Here is a 24,829-nt window from a genome sequence, read left to right on the forward strand (position 1 = left end):
TCATTGATGTCATTTATGAAAATCAAAAACAACAGTGGTCCTAATACTGATCCTTGGGAAATACCACTTCTAACATCAACCCAATCTGAGGAATATCCATTTATCAGAACCCTCTTCCCCCTGCCCTGAAGCCATCCAGCTATCCACCTAAGGATTTTCCCTGATTCCAACCTGTTCCAGCTTATAAAGTAACCGCTCATGTGGGACTGAATCAAATGCTTTGCTGAAATCCAAATAAACAATGTTGAAATTATTCCCTAATCCAGCTCTTGAGTGACCCTGTCAAAATAACTAACGGTTAGTTAAACATGATTTTCCCTTTACAAAACCATGCAGAGTATCCTTCAGAATTCCATTTCTATCTAAATGATCCTGAATTCCACCTTGATCATTGTCTCCATGATTTTCCCTACTACTGAAGTTAGACTGGCCGGCTGGTAATTTCCTACTTCACCCTTAGAACTGCCCTTATGTATTGGAGATACATGGCACTTTTCCAATCCAACTGAATCAATCAGTTCAGTGATTCTCTCATAATTAGCCTCAATGGTTGAATGCACTCCCTTGCTGCCTCCCTTAAGATTATAGGGTATATGCCATCAACCCCAGGAGCCTTACTGGCCTGTAGGCTCGAAAGTTTTTTCATAAAATAAACATGTGAAATTTCATATTATTAATTACATTTTTTTCAACTTCACTCCCATAATTTCTCATATATACAGACAAAGCCCATTCATTATACACAGATGAACAAAAACAAAGGTAGTATATAAAATACTGAAGTTATTTCTCACTGATGAATCAACTATAAGGTAGGACTCAATGAAGGTAGGCATAACAGGAACTCCTGCAGTAATGGAAAAAATATTTCCACAACTCTTTTTAAATATTTAATTCATTAGGAACTGATGCTGAAATATTTTATAGCAACAAATCATATTGAGTGAGGATTCTGTCCAAGACTCTCTGTGCACTGAAAATCTAGCAGGTCAGAATAGAGTTAGCATCTGCACTAATATAGTGGTGTGTGGAATGTCTTGGCCTATTGCTATTGCTCCTGATCTACACTTGGTAACTGACTATTCCTGACTGCTTGAAGTGCTGAAAAAGCGGATATGATCTGTGGCTGTAAGTGGACATTAGTAGAAGCCTTACCAATTCACAATTTGAGTGTTTATTGGGAATTGTAATGGATTTATGCTCATCTGCTGCTGCTGCTGCTACACTACCCTGTGAATTTGTGTGGGGTGAGGTATGGACAATTTCTGAAATGCAAAACCTAGCTGAATTTACTTGAAGCAGAAAAAAAATAATATATATGTGTAGAAGTTATAAAACTAATAAAAACTAATATATATGTAGTAGAAGTAATTAAATTAATCTTAACTAAAATTTAAAAGTTAAAATTAGTTAAATAACATTTAACTAATTACATTTGCTTTGCAGTTCCCTCCTCTTTAATTGGCTTACTAATTCAGCCTATGATTTGATTTAATTCATCATATTATATAGCATATTCTCATTCTTTCTATCTATCTTCCACCTTCAATTTTTATTTTTTCCTCTATCTTTTTTCTTATCCCCCCCCAAATGTTGTTTAAAGTGATAATTGATAATGTTGTTTAAAGTGATAAGTGAAATAAGTAGGCGCGGTTAACATGATCACCGGTTAGTAGAATTAGCTGCTTTATAGAAATAAATTACAAAAACCAATTCAAATCATTAATTAAATGGCACTACACTTTCATCATTATCATAGGTTTGGTTATAAGAATCAATTTTGAATGCATTTGTGATATTTTTCTAAAGCACATCTGTGGAGGTCACTACCAAAAACAATAAAAACAATTTGCAGCAACAAAATAAAAACAATTTCTGGTTTATTGGGCTTTTCTGTTAATGTAATCTAATATAAATGGGTAGTAAACTCGATCTTACTACATTTGCAATAATACCAATAGCTGGAATTGTGGGGTTTTTTACATAATATGTTTCCCCTTCCATGAAAATTTTCGATCATATAAAAACACAAATTTTAAGAATCTTCTCTTTATTCCTACTTTTGAAGCTTCATAAACTTGTTATTCCGTATCTCACTTGCATGTATCTTGTTAGTTGAAATGTGTGTGTGTGTGTGTGTGTGTGTGTCCTTTGTTATTGATTGCTTATCTTTTCACTGGTTTAAATTTTACAATCCCCCTCCCCAAAAAAAAAAAAAAACAGTCAGTGAACAGAAATATCAATTAGTATGTACAGTATTAATTAAGCTGTGTACATAAGCATAAGTTTATTTTTATTTTGCTAACCTGTGGAAAATATTCTTTTGATTTTCACACACATTTAATTTTGTTAATTGGTAAGGTAATAAAGTGCAAATATTTGGTTTATATCTTTACTTTTATAGCCTGTGGATAATATTCCTCCTATTTTTGCTTATTTGAATCGCCATTTAATAGAATTAAAAATTCAATTCACAAACGTGGTCACAATGACCAGCACTTACTGCATATCACAGTGAATGGTATTTTATTATGGAGTCCATCGTAAAGTGATTTGATCATACAGTGAACCAATTGTACAGTGGGGGTCCACTGCATATACTTTTGTATCCTTTGCACACTTAGGTACAACTGTCATGTAACTTTTATCACTCAATTAACTTTTTGCCTTATATTTATAATTTTATCCATATATATATATTTTTTTTTTTACTACATATCAGGTAATCTATATGTAAATTATTGCATAACCTTGTACACTTATTTATTAGAATTATAAGACTGTGGACTCTCTAGCTGAGCAGCTGTAATTTTCCCCACAACTATAATTAGATTGATTAGTCCATAATCAATCCACTTCAATCTTTTCTTAGAACTGCCTTTATGTATTGGTGACACGGTGACACTTCAACCCAAAGGGATCTCCTATACAAATACTATGATGCCCTCAAAATTAACCTAAATGATTCAAATACATTTTCTTTCTTTCTCTCTCAAAATCACTCAGCATATACTATCAATTACAGGAGTCTTACTTTCCATTAGGCTTCAAGGTTTTTCTAATAAACAGTATTCTGTAATTTCAACACTTCTAATTTCATACAGTCTCACTCATACAGCCTCTCCAATCTATAGAGGAAAAAGAATGATGCATCTGTAATGATTAATGTGGAGTACCTGTTCAATTCGGCCCTGGAAAGATTGTGCAAGGCTCAAGGGGTAGAATTTTTTTCAGCCTGGACTGTACTTGTTAACAGGAGAGATTGCTTCTACAGGGATGGGATACACTTAAATAGAAAGGGTGCAAGAATATCTGCTGATGCTATCGAGGCAGTGTTAGGTGGGTCGGAAAACTGCTAGATTGGGGGGAGACAAAGACCAATAGATTGACAGTAGCCACTGGCAGAGGTGAAAGAGATTCTTGCACTGCTTCTATTAGAATGAGCAGAAGCCTGAAAAACAAGATGCATGATATTTCAGAGACTGCTGGGAGCCATTGCGGTACAAGTAAACACATGGGCTGTGTTAGGGTAGCTAAGAATAGAAACAGGTGCAGGTATACTTGCGTGTACACCAATGCTAGGAGTTTAGTAAATAAATTTGATGAATTTGAGGTATTGCTCAAAACATCAAAGGCAGATATTGTTGGGATATCAGAGACGTGGTGTCACACAGATATAAGGGATGCAGAACTGGAATTTGGGGAGTACAACGTCTACAGAAAGGATAGACAGTATAGGAAGGGGGGAGGGGTTATGCTATTAGTTAAGAAACACATAAAAACCAAGGAAGTGAAGCCAGTCGACATCGCTGGACAGTGCAGTGTTCAGTCAGTTTGGTGTGACATAAGCATTGGGAGATCAAAATTGAGAGTAGGAGTGTGCTATAGGCCTAATGACTCTGATGAGTATAATAAGAAACTGTACAGGGAAATAGAGTGGGCCAGTAAATCAGAGAGTCTTATATTGGGAGATTTTAATTTCGCAGATATTGACTGGAATTTGGGGGCTGGTCACTCACACACTAGCAGGGCTTTTGTGGATTTATTGGATGATTGTTTTCTACATAAGCATGTTCGAGAGGCAACTAGAGGGAGTAATACTCTTGATTTGATTATCAGCAGTGATTCTTCATGCATTAAGAATCTGCAGATAAATGAACCACTAGGTGGCAGTGATCACAGTGTGCTGAAGTGGGATTTACTCAAAGAGGTAACTACCATTAGGGGTAAAGGGAAGGGTTATTGCTTCCATAAAGGCGACTACGATGGACTGAGACAGTATTTAAATTCTATACAGTGGGACCAACTGATGATGTTACCAACAGCAAATTCAAAATGGGAAGCATTCAAAGAACTTATCTTGGAAGCTACTAGGCTTTACATACCAACTAAGAAATATTGTTCAAGGTTTAGGCCAAAATGGATGTCAGATGAACTAATGAGGCATATGGCAGAGAAGAAAAATGCATGGGATACTTACAAATTAACACATGACACAGAAGCCTATGATAGATACAAGTTGATATGCAACCAAGTTACAAAGGAGGTTAGGCAGGCGAAGACAGATTACGAGAAATCCTTGGCAAGGGATGCAAAGAAAAACAGCAAAGAGTTCTTTACTTATGTAAACTCTAGAAGGAAGGGGATGAATCAGATTGGTCCACTTGATATTGATGGGTAAACTGTTGATGATCCTGCTCAGGTAGCTAACAAACTAAATGAATATTTTGCATCGACATTCACACATGAGGAGTTATTCAGCGAGGGGAATGCCAGAGGTGTATTCAACTCTAGCAGTAAGCTACAGAATCTTGAAATAACTGGGAGTAAAGTGGAGGAGAAACTGTTGAAGATAAACACAAGAAAGGCACCCGGGGTGGATGGGATCTATCCAGTTATATTAAAGGAGGCAGCAAAGGAAGTAAGCAAACCCTTAGCCATAATTATGAGAGCTTCCTTGGACTCAGGGGAGGTACCCATAGACTGGAAATGTGCAAATGTGACCCCAATTCACAAAGGAGGATCAAAGGCTGACACAAGTAATTATAGACCTGTGAGCTTAACTCCTGTTCCAGGAAAATTAATGGAGGCACTGGTTAAAGAAGCACTGCAGGATCATTTAGACAAGACTTCAGTTATAGCTCGGACACAGCATGGTTTTGTTAAGGGGAAGTCTTGCCTGACCAATTTGATTGGATACTATGATGCAGTCACAAAAGAACTGGATGCAGGGAATAGCTTTGATATTATAATACTTGGATCTTAGAAAGGCTTTTGATACTGTTGCACATGGAAGACTGCTACACAAATTGGAGCAGTGTGACATTGGAGGCAAATTGCTGCTATGGATAAAGGGGTGGTTGAGGGGGAGAAGACAGAGAGTGGTAATCAATGGACACTGCTCATCGTGGACTAATGTTATTAGTGGAGTCCCTCAGGGCTCAGTGTTGGGTCCATTATTGTTTTCTGTATTTATAAATGATATTGATGATGGTATATCAAGCTAATGTCCAAGTTTGCAGACGATACAAAGGTTGACAGGGTTGTCAAGGACACTACTGACACTATGTTGCTGCAACAGGATCTGGAAAGGTTGAGCAGATGGACTGAGAGGTGGCAAATGAAGTTTAACATTGACAAATGTAAAGTACTACATATGGGAAACAGCAACCCCAGAGCAACGTATCAACTCTGTGGTACTACACTGACAGTGGTAGAGAATGAAAGGGACTTGGGGATGGTTGTGCAGGCAGATATGAAGTTCTCTGAGCAGTGCAGACGGGCTGCAAGAGTAGCTCATGGAGTATTGTCAATGATATACAGGAATTTTTCCAGCAGGGATAAGGAGGTGATTATTCCCTTGTATAAGGCAATGGTTGGTTGGTTGGTTTGGTAGTTGTTGGCGCATCGGCTTCTGTGGCCATAGTGCACCTCCCAAGGTTTTTGCAGTACTTTGATCCAAGCCCGAGGCGGGAATCGAACCCGCGACCTTTGGGTTGCCAGGCAGGCACTTTACCCACCTGGCTAGCCCGGTCGGCATAAGGCAATGGTCAGGCCACATCTAGAGTACTGTATACAGGTCTGGAGGCCTCATTTCAAGAAGGATGTAGAGCTGCTGGAACGAGTACAGAGAAGGGCAACAAGATTAGTGAATGGAACAAAGGGGTGCTCTTACGAAGAAAGGCTTAAGTTTTGCAAATTACAGTGTCTGGAGACTAGGCACCAGCGAGGTGATCTGATAGAGGTGTATAAAGCCTTGAATGGTTTGAGCATGCTCAATGCTGATGGAATTCTTCCTCTCGCTCAGAATAATCACCTGAGAGGGCATAAATTCAAATTGAGGAAAGACAGATGTAGGATAGATGTGCGGAAATTTGCCTTTAGCCAGCGGGTGGTTGGTTGGTGGAACAGACTTCCATCCCTTGTAGTGGAGGTTGATAGCCTAAATAAGTTTAAGGCTCAGCTGGACAGGTATTTTGAACGAACAGACGGGTGAAGTGGAATTTTTTTTTTTTTTTTTTGGCTGATGCTGCATAAGCTTGCTTTCTTGCATCAAATGCCTCTACTAATGCTAATGCTAATTTATCAGATTTTCTGACTGGGCTAGTGATTTTCAGTAATTTCTTACTGCTAACTTAAAAGAGAAGTTACTGTTTAGGCATGCGCGCATATGCACGCACACAGAGGTTGAAATGTATACAAGCCTGAAAAACCAAATATATAATTTTAGTGATCTTTTAATTGCATTAATAATAACATATAATCAATCAGCTAATGTGCCACTAGCATTTTTTTTATTGCAGGAAACAGATGCCATATGAGTGGATGGAATGGCTCACTGAACCTGTTGGTAACAGGTTTAAATTCTTCTTCAGTGTTACTCTTTTTTTAAAAAAAGGTACGGTAATTCTGAAAAAAACACTTAACATATGACTATACTCCTTACCTGTCGTTTTATAATTTCTAAATTTTCTCTACCATAATGCAGAAGTTCTTTTATTTTTTCTGGATCACTTTCATGTTTGTGTTCACGAAAAGCATCCTTTACTCTCCTTATAGCATATGTTCTGGAATGTAACATATATAAAAAGTATATATAACATAAAATAATAATTATGCTTCAGTGCTTTAGTGTATAGATAAGTAGAGGAAATATAGTAAATATGTAATTAAATTATATATGTAATTTCAGAAATCAGTAATTCCTAGAAATTTTTCAGAATCAGAGATTCATACTAATTTAGATTTTTGAATCTTTCCTTTAAGGAATGAATTTAATTACATATATATATTATTGCATTTCTTCCACCTGACAACAGCAAGTGTACTAATATTTTTCTAAGAACCTAAACCCTAAAAGGAAGGGGATGAATATGATTGGTCCACTTGACATCAATGGTTCGACTGTTGATGATCCTGCTCAGATAGCAAACAAACTGAATGAGTATTTTGCATCTACATTCACACGTGAGGAATTATTACAATTTGAAAATGGAAGAAGGTTATCAAATTGTAGCAGTGTGCTTAATGATTTTGTAATAACTGAGAGCAAAGTGGAGGAGAAATTGTTGAAGTTAAACACAAGAAAGGTACCTGGGGTGGATGGGATCTATCCAGTTATTTTAAAGGAGGCAGCAAAGCAACTAAGCAAACCCTTAGCCATAATTATGAAAGCATCCTTGGACTCAGGGGAGGTTCCCACGGACTGGAGATGTGCAAATGTGTCCCCAATTCACAAAGGTGGATCGAAGGGTGACACGAGTAATTACAGACCAGTTAGTTTAACTTCTGTTCCGGGTAAAATAATGGAGTCGCTGGTTAAAGATGCATTGCAGGATCATCTAGACAAGACTGCAGCAATAATTCAAACACAGCATGGGTTTGTTAAGGGAAGGTCTTGTCTGACAAATTTGATTGGTTATTATGATGTGGTCACAAAGGAACTGGATGCAAAAAATAATTTTGATATCATATACTTGGATTTCAGGAAAGCTTTTGACACTGTTGCGCATGGAAGACTACTGTACAAATTGGAGCAGAATGGTATTAAGGGTAAGTTGCTACAATGGATAAAAGGATGGTTAAGCGGGAGAAGACAGAGGGTGGTAATCAATGGGTGCTGCTCTTCGTGGACTAATGTTATTAGTGGAGTCCCACAGGGTTCGGTGTTGGGTCCACTATTGTTTTGTGTATTTATCAATGATATTGATGAAGGTATATCAGGCTTAATGTCGAAGTTTGCAGATGACACAAAGGTTGGCAGGGTTGTTAATGACAGTAATGGCAGTGTGCTACTGCAACAGGATCTAGATAATTTGGGCAGATGGGCTAAGAAGTGGCAACTGAAGTTCAACCTTGACAAATGCAAAGTACTGCATATGGGTAGAAGTAACCCCAGAGAAACGTACCAACTGTGTGGTACTACACTTAAGGTGGTAGAAAATGAAAAAGACCTGGGAGTAATTGTGCAGTCAGATATGAAGTTTTCTGAGCAGTGCAGACAGGCTGCTAGGGCGGGTCATGGGGTTTTGTCAATGATATATAGGAATTTTGCTAGCAGGGAAAAGGAGGTGATTGTCCCTCTGTATAAGGCAATGGTCAGGCCACGCCTTGAGTACTGCGTACAGGTCTGGAGGCCTCATTTTAGGAAGGATGTAGATTTGCTTGAGCGTGTACAGAGAAGAGCAACACGATTGGTGAGGGGAATGAAGGGATTCTCTTACCAAGAGAGGCTTAAGTTCTGCAAATTGCAGTGGCTGGAGACTAGGCACCTGCGCGGTGATCTGATTGAGGTCTATAAGGCCTTGAATGGGTTGAGCACGCTGAATTCTGATGGGATCCTTCCACTTGTTCAGATTACCAACCTACGGGGACATAAGTTCAAATTAAGAAAGGACAGATGTAGAATAGATGTGCGGAAATTTGCCTTTAGCCAGCGGGTGGTTAATTGCTGGAACAAACTTCCATCTGTCGTTGTGGAAGTTGATAGGTTAAATAAATTTAAGGAGGAACTGGACAGGCATTTGGAAGGAATGGTGTGATTTTTTTTTTTTTTTTTTTTTTTTGGCTGATGCTGCATAAGCTCCTACACTTGCTTTCTTGCATCATGTGCCACTACTACTACTACTACCTCTATTCATTCTCAGTTCATTTGTTTATATTCTTTTAAAGACTACAAATTTTAATCATTATATCATTAAAGAAAAGGATCTTAATCCTGCAGCGTTGTCACTATACCGATGAGGTGTAATTCAAAAATAATAAGCCGATCATCTTAATTGTTGGCTGAAGATAATCTGAACTTTTTTAAATACAGACATTTTTACTTGGTATAGTTTTTGAATTTTCATTTACTGTTTTTGAGAGTTATATTGTAAATACACCCAAAAGGTATTCCCATCATTTTAATTATACTCTTAACTCATAGTAAAGCTAGTATGGGAAACAGGTTGCTACTGACACTACAAAGCTTAAAATTCTACCATCCATACCTTCCAAGAATTTGTCTAGTGTGAATGTAGATGCAAAACACCTATTCAATTTGTCTGCAACCCAAGCAGGTTCATCTACAGTTAACCCATAGAATCAAGCAGCCCAATGTGATTCAACCCCTTCCTTCTACTGTTAATATAAGCATACTTATCAACTTTTCATTCCCCACTCAGGGTACTGGAGAAAAAAAAAGATGGGGGTAATTGTGCAGTCAGACATGAAATTCTCTGAGCCGTGAAGACATTCTGCCAGGATAGCTCATTAGATTTTGTCAATGATATACTGAAACTTTGCTTGCAGGGATAAGGAGATGATTATCTAGTTCTTCCTTGAATTTATTCAAACCATCCACTTCCACAACATGGAAACCTGTTCCAACAATCAACCACCCACTGGCTGAAGGCCAACTTCCACACATATATCCTGTAACCATCCTTCCCAAACTTAAATTGCCCCCTCATGTGTGTAGTCTCAGCAAGACGAAAAATGCCATTTGCATTCAGCTTACTCAATCCATTCAAGGACTCATTCAGCTTACTCAATCCATCCTTAAACACCTCAATCAGATCACCCAGCAGGTGCCTTCCAGAAGCTGCAATTTGCAGAACTGAAGCCTTTCTAGACAAGAGCACCCTTTTGTTCACTTCACCAATTTGGTTGCCCTTCTCTGCACCTGTTCAAGCAGAATGACATCCTTCCTAAAGTTATGCCACCACATGAAGCATACCCATTGCCTTGTACAAAGGGTAATCATCTCCTTATACCTTCTAGAAAATTTTCTGTTGGAAAATTATCACGGACAAAACCTAACATGCTGTTCTGGCAGCATGTCTGCAGTGTTCCAAGAATTTCATATCTGACTGCACAATTACCCCCGGATCTTTTTCACATTTTCTACTACTCTGAGTGTAGTACCACACAGTTGATAAGTTATTCTGGGATTACTACAACCCATATACAGTATCTTGCATTTGTCAACGTTAAAATTCAACTGCCATTTCTCAGCCCATTGACCCAATTTTCCTAAATCTTTTTGAAGTAGCTCATCCTGATTATTGTCATTAACCACCCTGCCAACCTTTGACATTAAGCCTAATATACCATCATCAATATTATTAATAAAAATTGAAACAACAATGGGCCCAGCACTGAACCCTGATGGACTCCACTGGTAACATTAATCCATGAAGGACAGTGCCCATTGATAACAGCCTTTTTTCTTCTTCCACTTAACCATCCCTTTATCCATAGCAGTAACTTGCCCTTAATGCCACATTGCTCAAATTTATATAGCTTTTATGTGCAACAGTATCAAAAGCCTTCCTGAAATCCAAGTATATGATATAAAATTATTTTTTGCATCCAGTTCCTTGGTCACTGCATCACTGTCCGGCTGGTCGAACATTACTTTTTTAACAAGTGACTCCATTATTTTCCCTGGAACAGGTCTGTAATTACTCATGTCACGTTACATTTTGATCCTTTTTCATTAATTGGGGGATACATTTGCACATCTCCACTGCATAGAGACCTTCCCTGAATCCAAGGACGCTCTCATAATTATGGTTATTTATAAAACTCTCCCATGTGATCTAACAATTATTAACAATTTCTAATAGTTGCAAACTATTTTTTAAAAGATCCATTTGAAATATTTGTTGTTATTTTTGAATAATAAACATGGAAAGTAATGAACATTTACCTGGGGTGGATGGGATCTATCCAGTTATATTACAGGAGACAGCAAAGGAAGTAAGCAAACCCTTAGCTATAATTATGAACACTTCCTTGGAGTCAGGGGAGGTCGTCATGGACTGGAGATGTACAAATGTGTCCCCAATTCACAAAGGGGGATGAAAAGGTAACACGGGAAATTACAGAAATGTTAGCCTAACTTCTGTTCCAGGGAAAATAATGGAGTCACTGGTTAAGGAAGTGATGCAGGATCATCTACACAAGACTGCAGTTATAGTTCAGACACAGCATGGGTTTGGTAAGGGGAAGTCTTGTCTGACAAATTTGGTTGGATACTATGATGTGGTCACAAGGGAATTGGATGCAAAGAATAATTTTGATATCATATACTTGGATTTTAGGAAAGCTTTTGATACTGTGGCACATGGAAGACTACTGTACAAATTGGAGCAGTATGGCATTATGGGCAAGTTGCTACAATGGATAAAAGGATGGTTGAGTTGGAGAAGACAGAGTGGTTAGTCCATGAAGGTCACTGCTCTTCATGGACTAATGTTATTAGTGGAGTCCCTCAGGATTCGGTGCTGGGCCCATTGTTGTTTTCGGTATTTATCAAAGATATTGATGAAGGTATATCAGGGTAAAAAATGAATAGCAAATGCTTAGAAAACAGTACTCACCTTGTATAAATCTGCAATAAATTTTTTGGTAGATGGTGGCTAAATTTAGGTTGGAAGAAGCATTAAAAAGAACTAAGGTGGGGAATGGGGTGAAAATATTTTAAACAGATTTTAAAATGAGCGCAAGGAAGTAGAAATGCAGATCTCCAATCCTTGGTTGTCATAAAGAGGTTAAAAGACGCGAATGAAAAAAATGAAAAAAAGAGGGAAGACTGGTGGTGCCAATAGTCGTTACGAGGGACTTTCGTTGAATAAACCGTCATCAGTTTGCAAATGGGAGAGAAGTGAGCGTGTGTTGTATTTAAAGTTTATCTATACTTTTGTGATGCTCTTTTTGACACGTGGGAACTTTAGCCGCGAGAGGTTCCAAGCCGGTGAAAGGTTGAAGGGAAGTTTAGCGTTCATAATGTTGAGATCGGAATGGTGTTGGTACCATTCAATGGTGAGGGCTTCATATTGAAGAATTCTGTAGCTCGATCTAAGTTTAATAATAGTGATGGCAGAGTCAACAAGGGGGGTGTGGTTGTGGGTTTGAGCATGAATTGTTAACTCAGTGCAGGATTGACTTGTCCTGAAACTGTTGAAGTGGTAGTATGCGCGGGTATTGGAAGTTGTGGAGGAACCGAATTTGGTGGTAGTGCTGCCGATGTAACAGGTGTCGCAGTTTGGTTGGCATTTTATGAGATATATTATATTACTGAGATCATTGATGGGATATTTGTATGTATCTTTATAAGAATTAAATAGGGAACCTAGTTTATTGTAAGAGGAGAAGGTGAGGGAGATGTCGGTATCTTTGAATGTACGTCGGAATTGTGCTGCGAGTTCACTATGGTAAGGAAGAACTATGTGAGTATTTGCCTTGTTACTGTGTCTGGTGGGATTATCAACACACAATAGCCATTGTTTTTAACAATGGATATTGTGTGTTGGATGAGTATATCAGGGTTAATTTTAGCATTAGTAGAGGCACACGATGCAAGAAAGCAAGCTTATGCAGCATCAGCCAAAAAAAAAAAAAAAAAAAGCTCCAATTTCACCCCTCCATTTGTTCCAAATACCTGCTCAGCTCAGCCTTAAATTTATTTAGGCTATCAAGTTCCACAACAAAAGATGGAAGCCGGTTCCACCAATCAACTACCCGCTGGCTAAAGGCAAACTTCTGCAATTCTATCTTACAACTGTCTTTCTTTCCTCAATTTGAATTTATGACCTCTCAGGTGATTATTCTGAGCAAGAGAAAGAATCCCATCAGCATTGAGCATGCTCAAACCATTCAAGGCTTTATACAGTTCAATCAGATCACCTCGCAGGTGCCTAGTCTCCAAACAATGTAATCTGCAAAACTTAAGCCTTTCTTCATAAGAGTAACCCTTTGTTCCATTCACTGATCTTGTTGCCCTTCCCTGTACTCATTCCAACAAGCTCCACATCCTTAAAATGAGGCCTCGAGACCTGTATACAGTACTCAAGGTGTGGCCTGACCATCGCCTTATACAAGAGGATAATCACCTCCTTATCCCTGCTAGAAAAATTCCTGTATATCATTGACACCATGAGTACTCTAGCAGACTGTCTGCACTGCTCAGAAAACTTCATATCTGCTGCACAATTACCCCAGGTCCTTTTCATTCTCTACCACTGTCAGCGTAGTACCACAGAGTTGATACGTTACTCTGGGGTTACTACTTCCCATATGTAGTACTTAAATTTGTCAATGTTAAACTTCATTTACCACCTCTCAGCCCATCTGCTCAACTTTTCTAGATCCTGTTGCAGCAGCATACAGTCATTAATAACTCTGCCAATCTTCGTATCATCTGCAAACTTGGACATTAAGCCTTCGTAGCCGAGTGGTCAGGAGCGGGAGTGCAGTAGCACACACTCTTTGAGTAGACTAGGGTTCAAGCCCTTGACTGCTGAATACGGTCGATCTGCCCACCCCACCGGACCAGCATGGCAGATTATGGTCCATTTCCCTCAGCATGAATTGTTGAGGAGGCTTCCATCCTGCAGTGGGTTGATAATGGCTGCACTTTACCTTCTTTTTTTTTTTTTTTTTTTTACCATCATCAATATCATTTTTAAATACAGAAAACAACAATGAACCCAACTCTGAACCCTGAGGGACTCCACTAATAACATTAGTCCATGAAGAGCAGTGTTCATTGATTACCACTCTGTCTTCTCCCACTCAACCATCCCTTTATCCATAGCAGCAATTTGCCTCCAATGCCACACTGCTCCAATTTGTGCAGCAGTCTTCCATGTACAATAGTATCAAAAGCCTTTCTAAGATCCAAATATATGATATCAAAGTTATTCCCTGCATCCAGTTGCTTTGTGACCAAATCATAGTATCCAATCAAATTGGTCAGACAAGACTTCCCCTTAACAAACCCATGCTGTGTCCGATCTATAACTGAAGTCTTGTCTAGATGATCCTGCAGTGCTTCTTTAACCAGTGCTTCCATTAATTTCCCTGGAACAGAAGTTAAACTAACAGGTCTATAATTACTTGTGTCAGCCTTTGATCCTCCTTTGTGAATTGGGGTCACATTTGCACATCTCCAGTCCATGGGTACCTCCCCTGAGTCCAAGGAAGCTCTCATAATTATGGCTAAGGGTTTGCTTACTTCCTTTGCTACCTCCTTTAATATAACTGGATAGATCCCAATCACCCCAGGTGACTTTCTTATGTTTATCTCCAACAATTTCTCCTCCACTTTCCTCTCAGTTATTACAAAATCATCTAGCTCACTGCCAGAGTTTAGTTAACCTCTGCCATTCCTCTCCCTGAATAACTCCTCATGTGTGAATGTAGATGCAAAATATTCATTTAGTTTGTTAGCCCCCTGAGCAGGATCATCAACAGTTGAACCATCGATATCCAGTGGACCAATCTGATTCATCCCCTTCCTTAATGTCTAAGTTTGCTGACAATACGAAGGTTGCCATTGTTGTTAATGGCAGTAATGACAGTATGCTACTGCAACAGGATCTGGAAAAGCTGAGCAGATGGGCTGAGACATTGACAAATGTTAAACTTCATATGGGGTATGAAGATGATGATGTTGGTACTGCATATGGGTAGCAGTAATGTATCAACTGGGTGGTACTACACTCAGGGTAGTGGAGAATGAAAAGGACCTGGGAGTAATTGTGCAGTCAGATATGAAGTTTTCTGAGCAGTGCAAAAAGGCTGCAAGAGTAGCTCATGGCGTCTTGTCAATGATATACAGGAATTTTGCTAGCAGTAATAAGGGGGTGATTGTTCCCTTGTGTAAGGCAATGGTTAGGCCACACCTTGAGTACTGTATACAGGTCTCGAGGCCTCATTTTAGGAAAGATGTAGAACTGCTGGAACGAGTGCAGAGAAGGGCAATGAGATTGGTGAGTGGAACAAAGGGTTGGTGTTACCAAGAAAGGCTTAAGTTCTGCAAATTGCAACTTCTGGAGACTAGGCGCCTACGAGGTGATCTAACTGAGGTGTGTAAGGCCTTGAATGGATTGAGCAAGCTCAATGCTAATGGGATTCTTCCTGTTGCTCAGATTACTCACCTGAGGGGGCATAAATTCAAATTGATGAAAGACAATTGTAGAATAGATGTGCAGAAATTTGCCTTTAGCAGGAGGGTGGTTGATAGTTGAAACAAACTTCCATTTGTTGTAGTGGAGGTCAGTAACTTAAATAAGTTCAAGGCAGAACTAGACAAACATTTGGAGTGAATGAATGGGTAAAATGGGAAGGGTGTTTTTTTTTTTTTTTTTTTGGCTGATTCTACATACAAGAAAGCTTGCTTTCATGCATGATATCCCTACTAATGCTAATGCTAACATTCGGGATGGAGAATTAGCAATATACATAATATTCAAATGTTTAAAAAATTTAAAAATGAAGTGAATAACAGTATCTAATATATATTTAATATTATATATAATTTTAAAAAATATGCATATGTGTATGTTTTAAATTTCATATATTTAATGGTTTTTTTAACTTGTCACCAGTTGCAATAAGGATTGTTCTTCTATTCATGTGGAGTCACTTCGAACCTGCACATATGCCTTTCAAAAATCAGAAAAAAATAATTCAAAATTGTTCACTTTACTTATGCCAACTTTCTTTTCAATCTTTTCTGAACACAACCATAAAAACATAGTTTAAATTAATTTTTGAAATTAAAACTCTCCCTCTGATCTCCTTTGATCTCTCTCCTGTTTGTGATCAACATGCAAATTGAAAAACCCATGAGCATAAACAAACATATGCACTTGGACACCAGCCTATCATTAATAGGAGCACCACTGCATGAACAAGCACATCAACAGTTTTAATTCCAGATGAAGCTTCAATATCACAAAGCTAGGGAGCATTACTGACTGAAGGAAAGTACGTCAATAAAGCCAGCTCACTGTCAATAACTGTACATGACAGATGCCATTGAACATTAGATTCGTATAATTAGGCTTAACTTAATTCCTGAATTTTTCCTGACTGCATGATAATTAACAGATTTCTGGAATTTTCAGTGGGGAAATCGAAGAAAGCATATTCATAAACAGCTGTTAGAAGTTTCAGTTGGATGAGGAGCATGAATTTCTGAAATACTTTTTTTTTTTGCTATATAAGATGCTATATAAGCTTGCTTTCTTGCATCATTTGCCATTACTACCACTATTGTCTCGTTGACTATGAGAGCAACAAACTCACAAACTGGAAAATGGAAGAGGCTGATATTTTTTATATTTTATATTTATATTTTAAGTGTATAATTTTTTTTTTTTTTAATTTTCAACAGAATTAATATTTTTGTTTTTTTGAAAATAAAAGGTGGAAAAATTGCAACATTTTTTAAATATATTGTATAATGTTTTAAATTAAAAAGTAAAAAAAAATGTATACAATAATTACTGCAATCAATTATGAAAAGTCGAAATATTGTTATACTCCAAGCAGAACTCAAAAAAACTCAAACTTTTTCAGAAATTAAAAAGAAACTTTATAGTCAGGTGTAGCACATCACATCTGCAAAAATTACGGGGCATCATGACTAGGGTTAAACAACTAGTTGAAGATAAAAGGGGACTTAAGGATTCGAAACTGAAAGTGTGCATCATCACATATTCAGTATATAAAAAATAATATATGTCAAAAATAAAAGTTACATGGCATTAGATAGCTTTGTTTGTTCTGAATTTTCTGTAAAGACAGGAAATTCAGGGAAACAGGCAGTTAGGGTAAAAAAAAAAAAAAAAAAAAATTCTGGAAAATAAAACTAATAAATCCTTATTGGAATATAAAGAAAGTGTGAAAAGGTTAGGAAATGTACGAAAGAAACTAAAGAAAAAAATCTTGGAAAGATTTTTTCTTTAGTACTTCTTTAGTTAGATTTTTTCTTGGAAAAAATCTTCTGATTAGAAATCTGATTGGATCTGAATGGAAAAATACCACAGGAGATCTGAGGAGCTAAAGTAAGGATGCCATCAACATTCATTCAGTACCTTAAACAACTAAATCAGATCTCCTTGCCAGTCCTAGTTTCCAGACATTGAAGTCTTCCTTGGTAACATTATCCTTTTGTTCCCCTCATTAATCTTGTTACTCTTCTCTGCACCTGTTCCAATAGATCTATATCCTCCATAAAATGAATTTTCCAGACTGTATCCAATACTCAACGTGTGGCCTTACCATTTCCTCATAGCAGAATAGTTACTTCCTTATCTCTGCCAGCAAAATTCCAGTATATCATTAAAAAAACCCACGAGCCATCCTAGCAACCCATCTGTACTGCTCAATTACCCCTAGGCATTTTTTATTCTCTATCTTCAGTGTGGTACCACACAGTTGGTATGGTAATCTGGGATTACTGCCTACCATATGCATTTGTTCAATATTAAGCTTCAACTGCCACTTCTCATAATCTACATAATTTTCCCAAATCTTGTTGCAGTAGCATACCCCAATTACTGTCATTATTATTCAATTCCAACCTTCGCATCATCAGAAAACTTAGACATTAAGCCTCATATACCACCATAAATATCTTTCATATAAACTGAAAACAGCAATGGGAATTGCTGTTTTCAATATTTATTAAAGATATTTATGTAGCACTGAAATCTGGAGACCACTAAGAACATTAGTCCAAGAAAAACAGTGCCTATTCATAATCACTGTCTTTTCCCACTTGGCTAACCCTTTATTCATAGCAGTAGCTTGCCCTAAATAGCACACTGCTCCAATTTACACAGAATTTTTTTTATGTGGAAAAGAGTAAAAAAACTTTTCTGAAATCTAAATATATGATGTCAAAATTATTTTTTGCATCCAGTTCCTATCTAATTCCTTTATTACTACATTACAGTATACAATTAGATTGGTCAGACAAGATCACCCATTAACAAATCCATGTTCTGATTGCCTTATAACTGTATTCCTGTTTGGATAGTCTTGCATTACTTCTTTAACCAATGACTCCATTATTTTCCCTGGACCAGAAGTCAAGTTTACAAGTCTATAATTACTCAGGTAAACTTTTGATTCCCCTTTGTGAATTGGGGATATTTGCATATCTCAATCAATAGGGACCTCCTTTGAATCCAAGGATGCACTAATAAATTATAGCCAAGAGTTTAGCCTCAACAATTTCTCTTCCACTTTTGTCTCAGTTTTCTGGTATTCCCATCCCTAAAAACATTTTCACAGGTGAATTTTTCTACTGCCCATTCACTTATGAAACATGGAATTTTAACATAACCTGTTTGCTGTTCCCATCAACATACATAAATTTTTTATTTTCATATTTTTTATTTTTAGTTTTTTATTATTTAAAATTCTGATGTCTATTGCTATAAACTTTGCTTTATTTGAAGCATATATAAGTTCAATTATCTATATAATATTAGTGTAGGTACACCATAGTTAACCCATAAATTTGAACTACGTATGTAGTGTGAAAGGCATCGTTTTAATAGTACAGTATCTCATATTGTGGGGGCCTTCACAACAAGATAGCTGGTATTGCACTACTTCAAATAAATAACACTTCTCTAGTAGAGAAGTCTACTGTTATTTATTTTCAGAGGATACCACCACCACCCAGATGATGGTTTCAAAGCTAGTGGGCTTCATCATCATTGCTGTCCTGCGCATGTATATATATATATAGTCTTCTCTACTAGAGAAGTGTTATTTATTAATATTGCAAACATGGATAACTCCAAAGTCATATAAGTAAATACATCTTCAAACATCATCTGTATCCTGTATTTCTTTTGTGTGCAAAATATGAATAGTTGATTTACAGGCTATTAAAGATGTCAAAAGTGTTATGTGTAAACACTGTATTAATGTTTTTGTACTTTGCAAATCTGCTTCTGATACTGGGTCCTTCTGAAGTAAATCTTTCATTAAAATGTTATGTTATGTTATTATTAAGGATATAAACAATTTGGCATGACACCTCTATGGATATGTTTCTTCACTATTCCCTTGATTTTTAAACTTCTTCATTGTGTTCCATTATTCCTGCACAGTTTATTATTACTTTGGCTAAATTCACAGAACAGTTGCAAATTGGAATTGACAGAATTGGAAGGACGGTTGCAGGATATATGTGCAGAAGTTTGCCCTCAGCTCACAAGTAGTCAATTGTCAGAACTTCCGTTTGGTGTTGTTAAGAAGCATAGTTTCAAGAAAAAACCAGACAAGCTATTAGAGGGGATGGGCAAGTGATATATGAAGTCTTAAAAATTCTTCACTTTTGCAAAAGAATGACATTAGAAAGCAATTTTTTTTCCTGTACTTCAGTAGTGAAATACTACACCACAAGGTGTGCCACTACAAAAGGGTTGGAGATTTATTTTTTATTATTATTATTTTTTTTTTTCACAAAAACTACAAACATGAAAGGTACCAAGTACCTACAATACTTGGTACTGGGTATGGGGTGAAAAAAATGCATGGATTGAGAAGACAGAAAATATGATGACATTAGACTTGAACTTCTGTAGATTGCAATTTTTAGGAAATACATGTGAAAAAGGTTGTTTCAGAACATGAAAGTTGAAGGATAAAAAAAAATTGTGTGCGCATGTGCCGAGCATGCATAGTGGAAGTTAAGTGAAACTTCTTTAGAATCTTTTGAAATGATTATTGCAAAGTTTTTACAGATCTCTCCTTTAGCACTGCACATATATGTGCTCTATACACCTTACAACACTCACTATTAGTCTTTGGCATGTCGAATTTTAAATTTTTTTCCATTAAATTTTTTTATGAAATATGGCAGAGAATGATGAAATTTGGTTTTTAAAATCGGACTGCTAGAAGCCGAGATATAAAATGTAAAAATGACACGTCCGAGTTAACAGTGTGGCCACACTGTAGGGGTACTGATTGCATCATCATGAGTCGCTGCTATGTACTGCGTACGTCATTTTGTGTCGCATTTTCGTGGCGATTTTTGTCAATCCATGGATGCAAGTTACTGCCATGTGAAAACTGCCTGGGGTGCACTTAAAGAAGTTTCACTTCAAAAAGGAATCAGTCTTCTCTTACCTTTGAGAAAACGAAGAAAATCACACAACCACATATTCACGGAATCCTGTTCGAATATTGATCAGAGTATTTTAAGCTTCAAATATGTGGTTGGACAGATTTTCAATAAATAAAGTTTTCTCTCCAATCTGCTCAAATACAACTATCCTGTTCTCAGATCGCAAAGACTAATAGATTATATTGTGGTTGTTCATGTGTCAAATCAATAAAACCATCATACTAATTTACTGTATTCCAACTATCGTTATATAATAGAGTTAATATTACTTCTTACGATCTGTGATGACTGATTTCTCTAACAAAGATATAACTGAATATCAACTTCAAACATTTTTATACTCTATCCTAGTGAATGTGAAGGTTTAACTTTTTAATAAAATGTGATGGCGACCATCAGGTTGTGCATTTGATATACTTCACTCTTTCAATAGTTACCATAAATGGTAATGCAGTCATTAATTGTGACATTTTCACTGGATCTAAACATTTCGTAATTATTCCGCTCTCCATTTGGCAATTTAAATCTGTCTTAGATTAATTTAACAGGTTCCATTAATATATGATACTGACTACTTCATTCAATTCTCCAAAGGAATTTCACTAGCATCATAATTTACGATAATACTAAGTTCATTTGTGAATGTCAAAGTTTCTTCTTTTTTGCTGCATCAACAATCAATCTATTAATAATTAATTTATTTATTTACAGCTTGCAATAACTGCCCCATTAAGAGTTCATGTTTACAGGATATGAAGCAGCAATTCCACTGTAAAAATATTTCAGAGAAAACATGACATCTGTAAAGTTTTATTAATAGTACTAACTAGTAAAGTGCCAACTACACCCGGTATTCCCAGGTGGTCACCCTCCCAAACACTAAACGGTTCTAATGCTAACGCTGCTTAACTTCGGTGATCAGATGAGAACCGGCACATTCAGCCTAGTATGATAGTTGGCTGTTCAGAGCACCTGTAATGTGTTTACTTATGGCTTAGATTGCCATGTCACATTTTCATTGCAATTTCCACTAACGCAAGTTACTCCCAGGTGAAAACTGCCTGGAGAGGGCCTAAAAAGGTTTTGCTTCAATAAGGAGAAAAGTTAGTTCAGTGAGTCTGTGAACACGTGTCACAACCAGCCATCGATGCTGATGGTTGCGACATGTGTTCAGACTAGTTTTGAAAAAATGAAGAGGAATTATTTAGCATTAGCATAGGCATATAATACAAGAAAGCAATCTTATATAGCATCGGCCAAAAAAAAAAAAAATAAATAAAACTTGCCATTTCACCCATCCATTCACTCCAAATGTTTGTCTAGTTCTGCCTTGAACCTATTTAAGTTGTTGACTTCCACTACAACAGATGGAAGTTTATTCCAACTATCAACCACCCGCTGGCTAAATGCAAATTTTGCAACATCTATTATACAATTGTCTTTATGTCCTCTCAGGTGTGTAATCTCAGTTGGAGGAAGAATCTCATCAGCATTGAGTTTGCTCAAAGCATTCACGGCCTTATACACATCAACTAGATCACCTTCAATTAGATCAACTAGTCTCCAGAAGCTGCCATTTGCAGTACATAAGCCTTTTTTTGGTAACAGCAACCCTTTGTTCCACTCGCCAATCTCGTCCTTCTCTGTACTCATTCCATCAGCTCTACATCCTTCCTAAAGTGATGCCTCCAGACCTGTATGCAGTACTCAAGGTGTGGCCTGACCACTGCCTTATATACAAGGGGACAATCACCTCCTTATCCTTGCTAGCAAAATTCCTGTATATCATTGACAAGAACCATGAGCTACTCTTGCAGCCTGTCTGCAGTGCTCAGAAAACTTTATATCTGACTGGATGATTACCCCCAGGTCCTTTTCATTCTCCACTACCCTGAGTGTAGTACTACCCAACTGATATGTTACTCTGGGGTTACTGCTACCCATATGCAGTACTTTACATTTGTCAATATTAAACTTCAGTTGCCACCTCCTCTAAACTCATCTGCTCAACTTTTCCAGATCCTGTTACAGTATTATAGACGCCAATTCAGAACAACGCCCGTCAACAGAAAAGGCATGCAGTTGAAACAACATTTATGAGACAGAGTGTAAGAGATGGGTCATTAATTATTCTGACGGCCCACTTTTGAATTGATAGCTTAAATAGATTCAGAGCAGAACTAGACAAACATTTGGAGTGAGTGAATGGGTGAAACGAGAAGGTTTTTTTTTTTTTTTTTTTTTTGTTTATGGCTGATGCTATATAAGCTTGCTTTCTTGCATCATGTGCCTTTACTAATGCTAACATTTTCTCGCAACAACTGCTTACACCGGCGTTTCTCAAACTGGGGTCTGTAGACTAGTTCCAGGGGATCCGCGACGCGTTCAGAAGGGGTATCAAGTAATATGTGGTTATATATATGTAGGGGTCCGCAAACTTTTTTTTGATTTGTAAAGGGGTCCGTAGATCTCAGTAGTTTGGGAGCCGCTGGTTTACACAATTACCTACTATTAAACGTAGTCTTCACAAGCTGATGCAATTCTCATCTTCCAAGAATCTAAGCTCTTTTAGCAGAATTCCGCAAAAAATATTAACCTACCTGTACATATAGCTTGTAAAACAACGGGACTCCTTTAGAAGTTGCTTATATAATTGCAATACCTCACCCGTCACCGCCATCACTAGAAATAACCCACGGGGAATTTTCAAACTCGAAACGCGCACATGGTGCACTGAAAGTTTACCATAACAACAGCTCCCTCTGAACCACACCACCGTCGCATGTGACAATTTCCCATCTACAGTACATGTTTTCAGTGAATGCTGCCACCTGCAATTTTTAACTCCGTCAGAAATAATATCCGGTGTAAGGCCAAACCTTAATATACACGAGAGTTGAAAAACATCCTGCTTTCGGGTTTCGGCTGATTCCTGCGAGTGGTAAAATAAAACACTGGGAAACAAATCCCCGTCATTTTGAGGAAAATATGATATTGTATATTATTACATGCTTTTGTTTTTTTTAGATTGTACATAACTTACAAAACTGTTTAATAATTTTATCATGTACTACAAAGCTTAAACTCAAGCTTTGATGACATTCAAAGATGAAAATTAAAAATCTTATCACCAGGGCTCGTAATGAATCGGACCGCACCGGAATGCCGTCCTTGTTTCTTATGCCATCGTGAGTAGAACAGTTAGTATAATCATCAACCTCTCCACATTAGTGTATGGACCTGAGTTCAAATCACTTCAATGACGCGAGGAATTTTTGTGGGTATTTTTCACAACGTGGCCGAGTTAGCCGAATAGGATGACACGGGACATTGTCTTGTCGTACAGGCACGAGCGTTTCCCGACGTGTAGCCACAACGCAGATAATGTATTATTGTCCATAATTATCATTAGCATTAGTTGAGGCATATGATGCAAGAAAAAAGCTTATACAGCTTCAGCCAAAAAAAAAAAAAAAACTTCCCATTTCACCCATCCAGCCACTCCAAATATTTGTATAGTTTAGCCTTAAATTTATTTAAGCTATCAACTTCCACAACAACAAATGGAAGTCTGTTCCAGCAGTCAACCACCTGCTGGCTAAAGGCAAACTTCCGCATATCTATTCGACAACTGTCTTTCCTCAGTTTGAATCCATGTCCCCCTCATATGCAGTATGAGGTGGCAGGTTCGTAATCTGAGCAAGCGGAAGAATCTCATCAACACTGAGCCTACTCAGACCATTCAAGGTCTTACACATCTCAATCAGATCGCCTCGAAGGTGCCTAGTCTCCAGAAGCTACAACTTGCAGCACATAAGCCTTTCTTGGTAAGAGTACCCCTTTGTTCTTCTCACAAATCTTGTTGCCCTTCTCTGTACTCGTTCTAGCAACTCTACATCCCTCCTAAAATGAGGCCTCCAGACCTGTACGCAGTACTCAAGGTGTGGCCTGACCATTGCCTTATACAAAGGGATAATCGCCTCCTTATCTCTGCTAGCAAAATTCCTATATATCATTGACAAGACTCCATGACCTGCTCTGCCATCCCGTCTGCATATCTGATTGCACAATTACCCATAGGTCTTTTTCATTCTCTACTTCCCTGTAATACTACGCAGTTGGTACATTTCTCTTCGGTTACTGCTACCCATTGACGCAAAATTCCTATATATCATTGACAAGACTCCATGACCTGCTCTGCCATCCCGTCTGCATATCTGATTGCACAATTACCCATAGGTCTTTTTCATTCTCTACTTCCCTGTAATACTACGCAGTTGGTACATTTCTCTTCGGTTACTGCTACCCATTGACAAATCCAGTACTTTGCATTTATCAATGTTTAGATTGACTCAACAATAATGCCTAGATTGACCTCAGCAATTGTGGTTCTGTTCAAAA

General features: G+C 37.5%; 1 protein-coding gene across 1 annotated transcript; it reads right to left on the minus strand.

Annotated features, from left to right (window-relative positions):
• Positions 1 to 1,979: 1,979 nt before the first annotated feature.
• On the minus strand, positions 1,980 to 23,209 carry bcn92 (LYR motif-containing protein bcn92). The gene is made up of 3 exons (XM_090384075.1): positions 23,029 to 23,209; positions 6,940 to 7,067; positions 1,980 to 2,077 (listed from the first exon to the last, which is right to left on the minus strand). Exons 1-3 carry the CDS (start codon positions 23,106 to 23,108, stop codon positions 1,980 to 1,982), a joined length of 306 nt encoding a protein of 101 aa, XP_090240201.1. The 5' UTR covers positions 23,109 to 23,209.
• Positions 23,210 to 24,829: the final 1,620 nt, after the last annotated feature.

The sequence above is a fragment of the Mastigoproctus giganteus genome, chromosome 10 (genome assembly GCF_048544385.1).
Source record: "Mastigoproctus giganteus isolate SK-2022 chromosome 10, ASM4854438v1, whole genome shotgun sequence".
In the NCBI taxonomy this organism is placed as follows: Eukaryota; Metazoa; Arthropoda; class Arachnida; order Uropygi; family Thelyphonidae; genus Mastigoproctus; species Mastigoproctus giganteus.

Bases quoted from the DNA above. Each gene is read 5' to 3' on its own strand.
- bcn92 (XM_090384075.1), bottom strand. From the start codon at position 23,108: ATGGCGGTGACGGGTGAGGTATTGCAATTATATAAGCAACTTCTAAAG. The intron at 7,068-23,028 runs GTAGGTTAATAT...GTTACATTCCAG, and splicing joins TTTACAAGCTATATGTACAG to AACATATGCTATAAGGAGAG. The intron at 2,078-6,939 runs GTATAGTCATAT...CGGAATAACAAG, and splicing joins TATAAAACGACAGGTAAGGA to TTTATGAAGCTTCAAAAGTA.